This window comes from Ictalurus furcatus, chromosome 2, assembly GCF_023375685.1.
Source record: "Ictalurus furcatus strain D&B chromosome 2, Billie_1.0, whole genome shotgun sequence".
Lineage (NCBI taxonomy): Eukaryota > Metazoa > Chordata > Actinopteri > Siluriformes > Ictaluridae > Ictalurus > Ictalurus furcatus.
In genome coordinates, this window is record NC_071256.1 from 2,835,601 (window position 1) to 2,847,588 (window position 11,988).

Below are 11,988 nucleotides of genomic sequence, written 5' to 3' on the forward strand. Positions count from 1 at the left end.
ATTTTTATTTTTTTTATTTTATCCCCCCCGTCTCCTTTGTCCTGGGCTCGGCTCCGAGCCGTGAGTTACGTTTCTGGATTTAAATCATGGTAGAAAAAAACAAGAAGAAGAAATGATTTGGATATCTAAAGTGATTTTTAATTTTTAGCTGGGAAAACTGTCTTTGTAACAGATAAGTTATTTGTAAAAATAAACAAAAAAAAAATATTCCGAATCGTCGGGTTATTTTTTGTGTGGTTAACGTGTTGTCGGGACGTTTCAGTTGCACGTTTCTCCCCACTAGATGGCAGTGTTGTGCGTTAAAGGAAGTTCACGGTTCCCGTTCTCGGCACAGCTGCGTTCTTCAGCGTGGCGTGAGGACTGGCGGATCCGAGGGCCGCATCTGAGCAGAGGTAAGAGTGGTGATGGTGACGGTGATGAAATACAGACTCCGCTTTGGCGTCTTTAGTCATTTAGCCACGACGTATTATATAAACGAGGTCGCTACTAGGATTGGGGGAAATCCTTTCCTTTTAGTTGCAAAAAGAAAGAGTTCTCCAACAAGGAAAATTCCACTGAACTTGGACGACTCGTGTTAAATTGATCGCATTCTGGCGTCGGTGCAGGAAAAAAACGAGCCGGAAACCTCACGCGGTCATCGACGAGGTGGGTTTGTGTACGTCTTCAGGACCGGAACAAAAACATAACCTATTTCTTAAAATCAAGATTAGCTCTCTTAAACAGTTATATAGATGGGTTTGACGTTTTAATGATTTATTTATTTTTTCTTCTATACTCTTTTAACCGACCCTTCAATACCCCCTGTCTATGTTCACAAATCTCTGCTCTGAGGATCTACAGAGTGTCTGTAAAATGACTGACAGGAGGTCATGGCTTAAACTAATATATATATATACACATGTGAATGTGTGTGTAATGTATATGTATGTTTAATTTTTTGTTTCTTTATCATGTTTGAAATATCTTCCATGTTATTTGTACAAGTAAGAAAAAAACAAAACACGCCTACCGCACCTTTTAATTCGTGACCGATTACGACGTAGAGAAACTTCTAGCCTTTTAAATTGTTTGCCCACAAGTTTTGTTTTTTTTTCCCTGTTTGTATTCGTTATTGTTACGACGAATAACCGATTTACGTTCGTCGCATCAATTCGTTTTTTCGTCGTTCGCCGTTTAAAAAAAAAAAAAAAAACCCGCTCCAAATCGTCCGATCGCGGCAGACGTAGAGATATTAAAGTGCAGGCTGTCGTCTCCCGGTCGGACGTGCGTCCTCGTCCGCTTACCGGTAAGACCCGGACTGCGAAAATAAAATGAAACACACAGGCGAGAGATCTTTTGAAAGCCATTATAGCTTATTTTTAATCATTAGGTCGTAACAAACCGGAAGCACATTCAGACAATACAAACGGCGCAAAGGATTCCGCTAATCTTAGCTACATCACATATCAACTAGTAGTCATACGATCCCCGTCCTCCTTGAGGACGTACTCATCGTTTTGTTTGTTTGTTTATTTATTTAAGGTTACATTTGTGCCAAAGCAGCACACAGGAAAAACCTAAATCCAAACCAAAGCTGTACTCCGGTTCTTCGGTTTATTTCCGTTCACGTCAACGTTCTACTCCTCAACTCGTCGTCGTGAGTCGAGTGAGACCACGTTTACTCTCAGAGAAGGTCAGTCTTCACGTTCACATTCAAGAAGCAACTAGTCATGAGTAATTACAGCAAACCGGGTGCCGACGGCTTTAAAGACGGAGCGTCGTCCCGGGAAATACATTCATCTGGTCTTTTTACAGTATCAGGAGGTATACATATACAGATACACACACACATATATACACACAGTCTTGTTTTCTGTTTCTATGTCGTTACTATACAGGGCAGGTGCTTTTAAAAAGAATACTTTATTATTATTATTTTTATTTTTTTTAACGCATAAATCAACTTTACGGAGTGTTCTGTGCAGTATTTGCTTGCATTTTGCGCTGGAGCTCCCACGCTAACGTATCTAAGTGACAGTGCTTCATCCTAGTCTCGCTTTGCTTCATCGTAATCGTGACCAGGAGACGCCTACTTTCACAGAAAGAGCTCATTTACCGACACGGTACGCGCCAAACCGCAGAACCTTTCCCATCAGCAAACATGCGAGGAGGATTCTGAGGCCTGTGGCCAGAAAAGTGTACGGAAAAAAAGATTTTTGTAAAACAAAAACGGCTGCCCGGCGAGCGTCCGGCTACACGGGGAGGTCTTGTTCATCCGTGTTTCTCGATCACAGGAAGTCCGCCGGTGAGTCCGTGTGATAACGCTGGAGGAGAGCCAGATGTGGTTTGAGGCTGAGGGATACGCGTAGGTAAAATAATTGAAGCGAGATGAAGTTTCATTACTTCTTAGCACCAGCGCAAAAGAAAAGTCAGGATCGTGTCTCCTTTATTAGTTGGGTGAAGCTCGCCTTTGCGCAACAGCTTCAGATTGTAACGTGATCAGGATGCGATTCTGCGCCCTCGCTACCTTTTCAGACTTCAGATTTCAGTGATTTAAAAACTGAAATTTGACATTTGGTTTGTGAGTATTTAAAAAAAACAAAAAAAAACAAACAAACAGTAACAGCACTGCTCTTGCACTGTGAAGTTCACTGAGCGTCCGGATGATAAAAAAAAAATCTTACAAAACCAGTTACTGTCTGTAATTCATCGCCGATGGAGCGTGACGGTTGCCGCGGCTCACGTTTGTGGATTAATTACCAGCTTGTGCGGTTTAAAGCAAGGAACTGTTCCTGTATTTCTGGATCTGCATGACCAGCTCTGTTGTATCCAGTGTGTGTGGGTATAAACTCATAACCTGGTCCACGATGCTCTGAGGGAAAATCGTGCTAAGCTGAGACCTCACATCCCTCCTCCTGTCCGTCAGCTTGTCCCCGTTAATGACCTCAGGTTGGACTTGACCCCACACGTCCGGTACCCTGAGTTGGTTGGACGTCGACTGAGGATAATGTAGAGCCTCGTTGCTAAAAGGTGCGTTACTGTTTTTATAAGCGGTGCGGTGTTGATATCCGTGGTTCGGATAAAGCGGGTGAGGGTAACCAAGCCCGACGTCGGAGTGTGTGTGTTGGCAGCGCGAGAGTGTGTGGAGGTCAGGGCTGTAGCAGCGCGAGGGCACGTCAGGACTGCGGGCTCGCCTCTGCTGCAGGCTAGAACTGCCAGACAGGAAGTAATCGCTACTGCTTCCAGTCATACACCCACTGCTGTAGGCTAGTGAGGTCTGGAGGGCGGAGTCACTGAGATAAAGGCGGGACATGGAGCCCTCCAGCGAGCCGTAGGCCTGGTCACTTTTAATGCTCTTGTACAAAGCAGGAAGGGACCTCTGCAGGTCGGTGGGACTTTGTGTTTCATGCGGGGAAGAGTAGAGATCGAGACCGGAAAGAGCGCGAGTCAGCTCGTCGTGGTGTAACAAGGGCAGCATGGCCACCGTCTGGTAGTCGCAGGGTCCGTCCGTGGACTGGGGAAAGTCCTCAGTCACGCTAGACGGCTGACTCTTCGCTCTCAGTTCATCGGCCACAGAGAGCTGCGGTTGGTTGGAGCGTTCAGGGTGGTAGAATTTACACTTCACACCGTAGGTGCACTTCTTTCCTGCCGGAAACGAACAGAGGAAAAGTCCGTTATTAATCATGAATCATTGGAGAAAACGCGTGGCGGACCCGCTCGGACGTAGACCTACCGTAAGGACAGTGTTGGAGCTTGGTCTCCGATATTAAAGGCTTCTTTCGAAGGAAGTTCTCGATGGTGGGCCCGTTTCTCCCAAGTGGATCATCAGGTGGCATGAATCTTAAATCGGAAAGAAGACGAGAATCACATTCGTTAGCATTTGAATCCATCAAAATGACCTTTATCAGCATTGAAAATTATCCTACGTTAAATCCCACGCTATCGTTCGTGTTTTCGTGCCTGTTTTGTTCCCAACCATCCTTCCTAAATCCGCCCTACAGCCCAGAGAAACCCGAGAACGCTGTTTTTGCACCGTAGTGCGGACGGGGGGGGGACCGTAGCCTGTAGCTACGTCGGTCCAGGACGGCGGAACTTACCGCAGTACGGTATTAAGTATTTTCCTTTCATGTTTACAGCTCTGCGTAGTGTATAAGCCTCGCTGGGACGTGCGAAAGAGGGTGATTTTTATGTTCAAACGAATAAGTGGGAAGTGATATCAGAAATCGTATTCGTCTACGATCGTTAATGAAAGAGAAAGCAGGTGGATTCAGACTTTTTGGCCGACGTTTGGGGAAACAGGAACAAGGAACCTTTTTTTTTTTTTTTTTTTTTGTGCCATGTATTTGTTTGTTTCTCAACAGTGCATTTCCTCATTATGTCATCTCAAACCCTGTTCTCGTAACAGCAGGCTTGGAGGAAAGAAAAATAAATAAATAAAAAATCGTGGCATTGTTTTCTTTGGCATTTTCCTCTCAACGTTTGCACGCAGACTTACATATCGTTGGCGAACGTGTACATGAGCAGCCTCTCCTCGATGAACTTCCTCCATTTGGGATTCTCCTGCTGCAGGTCGCGGTAGTTGTCGTTGGACACGATGATGCCGTCCGAGCTGACGGCCAGCTTGATGATGTAGCGGTCGTCGTAACACACCACCCGCTTGCCGTTGACGCAGCGCGAGGGCGTGTACACCAGGATGTTCCTGCTCTCCAGCTCATCCAGTATGTGCTGGTCTGAAGACAAGCGTCAGAACAATTACAAACCCTTCGTTTCCTTCGCCGCGAAAAAGAAGCAGTTCCGTCACAACGGGCTCGTTGCTACGCAACAGCGTAACGACCTTGTTCTTTAGGTGTTACGTTACCAATCTTGTGAACTAGCCGCTAGTCGGTAAGCTCTAATATAACGATGACGTTCGATAGAAAATGGCCGACTGCACCCGCGTCACTTTAATTATAAACTTAAATATATGGATGTTTTTCTCCTCTAGGGAAATAATAATAATAATAAAAAAAAAAGAAATGTGGACAATCCAGAGCTAGAATCGTACCCTGGACTTCTTACCTGTGATGGGAGCCTCAGGTCTCGACTGTTCTTTCCTCCACATAGGCACGAACACGGTGATGTCGCGAATCCCCCTGTCCCAAAACCACTGCACGGCCAGCTGGATCCCCCGGCACGAGAACACCGTCTTATTCCCGTGGCTGTGGAACAGAGCGCGGTTATTTATTTATTTATTTATTTATTTTATTTTATTTTAGACAGTCCACAATCCCAGCGCTGATCTGAGCAGGTCAGGTTAGGGGTTACATGTTCTCAAGTGAACCTTCGCCCCCATCCCTGCTGTCCCACCTGGAACGATTAGCTCCAGCTATTTAAAGAGCCGTCCAGATGTTTTCATCCGTAATAATAGCGTTGTTGTTGTTGTTGTTGTTTGTTTTGTTTTTTTTAACGAGGAGATTAAAGCGCCGCAGAGAAACAGTAAAAGCTCTTTATGTACGGCGACGAGCCTAAACCGGAAAATCTTAGCAGCGATGCAGCTCGGTTCCCCCAGCGGTCGTAAATCCAGATTTGCCTGTGTGTAGGCAAGTTGGACCTTGTGGCGACTTTGGCTTTTGGTTAAAACTTCTAAAACATGATTTCTCTTTGTTTACTTTTTGGTTAAGGGTTAGATTTAGGTGTCGGTAGAAGATCCTCACAAAGATGAGAAGACGAACATCTACGTACGTGTGTGTGTGTGTGTATATGTATATACGGACATTTTCACTTAGGGGTGTACTCACTTTCGTTGCCAGCGGTTTAGACATTAATGTCTGTGTGTTGAGTTATTTCGAGGGGACGGCAAATTTTACACTGTTACACAAGCTGTACACTCACTACTTTACACTGTAGCAACGTGTCATTTCCTGAGTGCCGTCACATGACGAGACAGAATCGAATATTTACACAAATGTGAGGGGTGTACTCACTTTTGTGAGATACTGTAAATTAACCTGCGAGTCAGAGAAATGGGTCATGACATACCCGCGGTTCCAAAAAGAAAAAAAAAAAAACCCCCAACAATAACCACAATACTCAGTGACGTGTACAGCTCGAGTACGAAATGCTCCTTTCATTTGCATCACACACACACACACACACACACACACTTGTACTAGCACTAAATGAAATACTAACGAATGACCACCGTCATGAAAGCAGAGAAACGGTGCCCGAGTTGCACGAGTTTACAATGCTGACGTAGGCGGCTAAGCGAGACGTCTGTGGTTTGCTAACTGTGAGTCATAGCGAGACTGCTAGGCCCGAAACACTCGGTCATATGACGGAGTCAGCGTGACCCAGACTGCCGCTCTGTGGCCTCGTTTCTCATATTGTATACTGGTCTACATCACAAGTCTCAGTATTCTACTCCACATCGCTTCCAGTGACCCGTTTCTAAGATTCACAAACGACGGAGATGTGCGAACACACGCCGGGTCGCTTCGAAACCGGAGGGCTTCCCCCTCCCCTCCCCTCCCCTCCTCCCTCTTTTACTGCTGCAGAACGAACGCGTTTCATCGCGCGGCTGAATCGAAGCACTCGGAGGGTAATGCTGTTAAGCGTAGATAAATAAGATGTATAATTACAGTGATGAAGCTTAGACACGGTTTTCGAAGTCATTACGGTCGTCGTTTAAACAGGAACCCTGGATTACAGGCGTCAAAACACGTCGGCCACTCGTCCGTGCGGTTATCTAATCAGCCAATCACGTGGCACGGATGGACGTGAATCGAGATCACGACGCGACACGTCGAACCGTGAGGCGGGTGAGCTTTATAGATTCACACGTCCAACATGATCGAGTGAAGCGGATGTTTTGTCCTCAACTATATTACTGTTACCACAACATGCATGCGTATAGCTTACGTGTGTGTGTGTGTGTGCGCGCGCGTGTGCGTGTGTGTGTGTGGGGTTGTTATCGTATTTGACTAACCTAGTTCTGGGCCTTTCCACTTCGATACGTGTGCGCTTTGCATGCGGTGCTCAGCCTGAAGCTGATACGCTTAATAAGCATGCACATTGTTAAGGAAGTCGCTTTGCAGAGCACTTCCTGGACAACGGCGTGCACAAACAGTCCAAACCGCCACCACCACGACGTTCAGTCTTGTGGTCTGAGACGACGTGTTTTTTTTTTATTTTATTAAAAAAAGAAAGTAAGAAAGAAAGAAAAGGGGAAAATATGACCTGATGTATGTGTATGTGTATGTGTTGCACCAGTGGGTGTGGGCGCGTGTGCACTTTGCCTCAGTTCGGCTTCCCCCTGCAGTGTTTAGGCGTCTGCTAACCGACGCGGTTCGTAATTTACTCACTGTAATAATTAAGTTTCTTGAGTTAATAATTTTGAAACCCGCTCGTCGTTGACGTGTGACTCCCACTTCTGCAACACGTACTAGACACAAGCGCAGAAGTTCAGGAGGAACTGAAACCAAGATAACATACTTTTAAATACCAGTCCTAACCCGTTTATGCACTCGATCGTGAACGTAAGCGAAACAATGCCGGGTAAAAAATTTCAGGCTAAAACGGCGTTTCTTGAATTTTGACGCAATTTTCCAAACGCCGAAGTGTTTCCAAGTATGTCCGTGTGCGTTTTACTTCCGGAGCGTGTCTCGGATGTGCCGAGCGAATACGAGCAAGACGTCCGAATCCAGAGAGCGCCGTGTAATCCGCAAGCCTTCGCCGCTCTGGAAAGTGAATCGCGGTTGCGGGAGCAGCCCTGCCGCCGGTTCCTCATCTTCTCCTCTCGCCTAACCCCACGACCCGTTTTGAAACTACGTGTGAATCATGAGGTGACTTTCGAGGGGGGAAAAAATACATGAAAGGAACGCTACGCCGAACAGCTCGGTTCATGAAACACATGCACGTTAGCTTGAAAAATAAATGTTAACCAAAAAAAAAAAAAAAAAAAGTAGTCATTTTTGAGTGGGTGGGTTAAAGGTCACCGCTTCACCACAATCTATAAATTCACATCGTACTCACACTTGGGATTTGTAAAGAGTTTTGGTTTCTGAGAACGGACCAAAAAAAAAAAAAACGAAACCTAGCCTGCTCTGAGATCGCGTGAAGATCGCGTTTATACGTACGCCAAATGGAGGGTGCCAATACTTTTAAAAGGCCATGGTTTGGGTTTAAACAAGTAGTCCTTAATGGTCCTTAGCAAGCAGGCTGGGTTTGCATCAATGGATGGAAATTTATTTAGATTTATTATTTATTTATTTTATTTTTTAAACATATATCGCTTATCAAGATAAATCACGACTAAGCTGAATTTCAGATACAGTTATTATAACATCTGAGTTATTATTATTATTATTAGTAGTAGTAGTAGTAGTAGTAGTAGTAATAACAACAATACAAGGAGAAAAACTTTTTATTTAATCGTCTTATTTTTGTATGTGAGTCTTTCTTCCTTTCGTCTTATTATTATTATTATTATTATTATTATTATCATCTAGTATCTTTTTCTCCACTTTTTCGCTCCAGATCTTGTTACACTTTCTATCTTTCTTTCCCATCGACTCGGGCTTACGAGTCTGAGACGTTTGAGTATAAAGTAACCCGACACGTTTATAAAACGTACGTTGACGTTTAATCTCGAGACTCGGATGAGTAAGACTCCCGACTGCGTGCATTTTAAAGATCTCACCTTATAGCTACGTTGCTGCCGTCTATGACCACGGGCCTGAAGGGGTTCGAGTCGGCGTGTGCGGTGTCGGCGTGTTTGTGCTGCAGCGACGAGCCACATCCTCGCGGGACGAGCTGAGGGCTGCTCTCCGGCGCCCCCGGTGCTCCAGTGACGTTAGTGCGACACGTCTTGATCAGCTCCTGGAGGATGTCGTTGGTCTGCGCGTCGCGCTCGAGCGTCTGCAGGACTCGCACGATGTCCGAGCGGGAGTAACCCAGCTTGAGGAAACGCTTCACCTTGTTCTGCTCGCGCTCCATGTCCATGTGTGTGTGTGTGTGTCTCCTCCTGTGGTTGGCCACGTGTTCTGTGCGAGTGTGTGTTTGTGTGTGAGGAAGGCAGGAGGAGGCGGGAGGGGTGGTTTGTCCTGCGCTATCGCTGCCTCGATGGGGGAATCCGCCTTCGGTCTGTCTTTCCACTGTTTGTGGAAGAAGTATGTGAGGAGGCGGGTTCCCTCTGGGTAAACACAGAAAGGTCATGTAATGTTAGGGGCTTTTACACTCTTGCAGTTTCACAAAGCTCTTGCAAACATCCATCGCTGCTACTACACACACACACACACACACACACACACAGGTTCTATTTTTAACAAGCACGACGTGTGCATCAACAGGACGTCATGCCCAGACCACAGACGAAAGGAAGACGCTTTAATGCTAGTCAGTTCGGTGCGATTGTCACCTTTTAATGCGCGCGCTGCTTGCGTCAATCCTGCCAAAATCTCCGCTTCTTAGGAACTTGTTTCTCAAAGTGTGTAGTATTAATAGTGTATTGGAAAGCCCCTGCGTTTCACCAAGTCTTATTTACGAGCCTAATATGAAAAGCAGAACTGACTCTTTACACACGTCACGCCATGTGGATTAAAAGCGGCGACCTTTTCACCAAACAACAGCCGAGTCTGTCCATCACGATTCGAAATCTTTCCATCAGATTGTTGCCCACAGTGCGGTCGTGTTCAGTTGACTAATCGTGTAGTGGTAAACCTTTTTCCACACACACTCTCTCACACTTTTTTGTTGTTTTTTTTTCTTTCTTTCTTTGTTAAATCCTACGTGACAGTGATTCAGTGTGAATGAAATCTTTTTAAAAAGGTTTATGTATTTTGAAATATGAATAAACCCACCTCGTATGGTATCGGCTCGAGTGTGTGAAGGTGAAGACTGAGTGAACGCGTTAGAGGAACATTTGCTGATCTAGGCTCACCTTGTCAACTCGAGGCAAATATTACAGGGGTGTGTGTGTGTGTGTGTGTGTGTGTGTGTGTGTGTGTGTTAGCATCAATTTTTCAAGTGCTGGTAGATTTCCTTGTCTTCCTCCCTCCCTTACCATTTTCTTCCACTTATTTATTTATTTATTTTTTACACACACTCGTGTAATTAACGATCAGTTGCCTGCCCCATTTTTAACCGGCTGTTAAAACCAGTACATTTGACCCACACTAACACATCCCCCCCCCCCCGCCCTCCCCGCCCTCCTGCCCAAGATGAAGACAATTTGCCCCATTGTAGACTTGTCTTGGCACAGTTAGATACTGTTTTCCCCTCCCCTTCTCTCACCTGGCACAGGTACAACTTGTTTTTGTCTTCCTCTTTCCCTCTGCCACAGGTAGGGGCATGTTTTCTCTGCCTCTTTTCCTCACCGTTTTTTGCTTTAAATCACCACTTGAGAAGTGTTCCTTGTTGTACTTTGGACATGAGATAGTTTGCCCTGCCTTCTCGCACAGGTACAGACACAATATTGCTCCACTTTCCTCACCTGGCACAGGTACAGACACTGTGCCCCTCCCCCTTTCTCACCAGACACCGGTACAGACACTGTGCCCCTCCCCCTTTCTCACCAGACACCGGTACAGACACTGTGCCCCTCGCCTTCCCGCATCCGACATCGATGCTATTATCCACCCCGACACCGTCCCTGTTCCAGCCGAGGGAAGAGGACGGACACGTGGTCTGTAACTGTACCAGGTGTGGGAACGTGGACGGACACAGTATCTGTACCTCAGTTGGTATAATTCGGGGCCTTTTTGTTCTTCCCATTTCCTTACCTCACTCCAGTACTCTATTTGCCCCGCCACTTCTCTCTCCTCGCACAGGTATACATTATATATATATATACACACACACCATTTTCCAGACGACTTCTTCCTCCTTCTGTCACGTGAGTTATTTTTAACTCTCACTTTTCCTTGTTGCTATATTTAGCTCGGGTTCAGTCGTGAATAATAAGGAAGCCACCTTAAGAAAAACAAAGGCAGCTTCTTCCCCTCATCCTCAAACGCACCTGTTCATTCACGTTATTACCGTCATTGAGCTCTTAAACCGTCAAGCCTTTCTTATACCATCTATACACCTACCTCATAAACCTAGGAGCAGAGTGCGCACGCACACACACACACACACACACACTTATTGTAGTTCAGCTCTTTGTCTTTAAACCACAACAGCTTCATATCCGTGACACTCACTCATCACACTGACGATTCTTTTTAAAAAAAAAAAAAAAACACAAAACATTTCTATCTATTTTCTTCACTTTTCTTCTTTGGAAGACGCGCTTAGTTCCAGTCACCTCATTACTTGTAGGCTTCATGACTTTCCTGCTGTTTTACTGTCAGGAAATCTCACGAGTTCTCATTAGTTATATCTCTAGTCCTCGCTGGCTGTGTCTACTGAACGGTCATAAACAGCACTACCACTACTAAACACACCGTTCTGACTAAGAAGTGAAGTTCTGAGTGAGCGATTTAATAAAGTTGTACTTACAGTTTGTTCAGCAGCCCCAGCGAGAGAGAGAGAGAGAGAGAGAGAGAGAGAGAGAGTGTGTGTGTGCTCGTCTCTCTCAGAATGATCAAGCATATGAGGAAGTTACTAAATGTGTGCTCACACCATAGCAAGGAAGCCAAAGAATACAAATATGCACGCCCACACACACACACACACACACGCGCACACACGCCCTTCTTCCTTATACATATGTTTGATATAAAACTTTCCCCTCTTACTGCTCTTCCTCAACCACACACACGCGCACACACGCGCACACACGCGCACACACGCGCACACACAGCCACTTAAGGCTTACATGGCATATCGGGTTGCGTTATTTTCAACGTTCGTACACGGTACAAAGCCTCCCTGTGATGTCGAGCAGCCTTCACCGATCACTTCGGGGAAATCATGCCACTTCAGGCAAGGAAAACAGAAGGGTGAATTAGACACTCGAGTACACAGTGACTAACGTAGCGGGCACGGCTGACATTGTGACAGAGCATGACCGAGTGTGTGAGAGCTTCC

General features: G+C 45.7%; 2 protein-coding genes across 6 annotated transcripts in view; one reads left to right on the plus strand and one right to left on the minus strand.

Annotated features, from left to right (window-relative positions):
- Nucleotides 1–207, plus strand: part of tab2 (TGF-beta activated kinase 1 (MAP3K7) binding protein 2) — a 45,124-nt gene extending 44,917 nt beyond the window's left edge. For all 4 annotated transcript variants that reach the window (XM_053643237.1, XM_053643263.1, XM_053643245.1 and 1 more), the window contains one exon: nucleotides 1–207. This exon is cut by the window's left edge. The gene's annotated coding sequence lies outside the window, so the exon portion shown is untranslated.
- A 1,106-nt stretch (nucleotides 208–1,313) lies between these two features.
- Nucleotides 1,314–11,699, minus strand: LOC128619249 (endoribonuclease ZC3H12A-like). 2 transcript variants are annotated; one of them, XM_053643287.1, is made up of 6 exons: nucleotides 11,458–11,699; nucleotides 8,660–9,151; nucleotides 5,038–5,177; nucleotides 4,475–4,709; nucleotides 3,713–3,819; nucleotides 1,314–3,624 (listed from the first exon to the last, which is right to left on the minus strand). In XM_053643287.1, the coding sequence occupies exons 2-6, from the start codon at nucleotides 8,959–8,961 to the stop codon at nucleotides 2,753–2,755; spliced, it is 1,656 nt and encodes a 551-aa protein (XP_053499262.1). In that variant the 5' UTR covers nucleotides 8,962–9,151; nucleotides 11,458–11,699; the 3' UTR covers nucleotides 1,314–2,752. The 2 variants fall into 2 exon arrangements, with proteins under 2 accessions (XP_053499262.1, XP_053499251.1); XM_053643276.1 differs by lacking the exon at nucleotides 11,458–11,699 and having other exon boundaries at nucleotides 8,660–10,137.
- Between the last annotated feature and the right edge of the window lie 289 nt (nucleotides 11,700–11,988).

Bases quoted from the DNA above. Each gene is read 5' to 3' on its own strand.
- LOC128619249 (XM_053643276.1), bottom strand. From the start codon at position 9,174: ATGACCTTTCTGTGTTTACCCAGAGGGAACCCGCCTCCTCACATACTT. The intron at 5,178-8,659 runs GTGAGATCTTTA...TCTGTTCCACAG, and splicing joins GGCAGCAACGTAGCTATAAG to CCACGGGAATAAGACGGTGT. The intron at 3,625-3,712 runs GTAGGTCTACGT...CGTTTCCGGCAG, and splicing joins GCTCCAACACTGTCCTTACG to GAAAGAAGTGCACCTACGGT.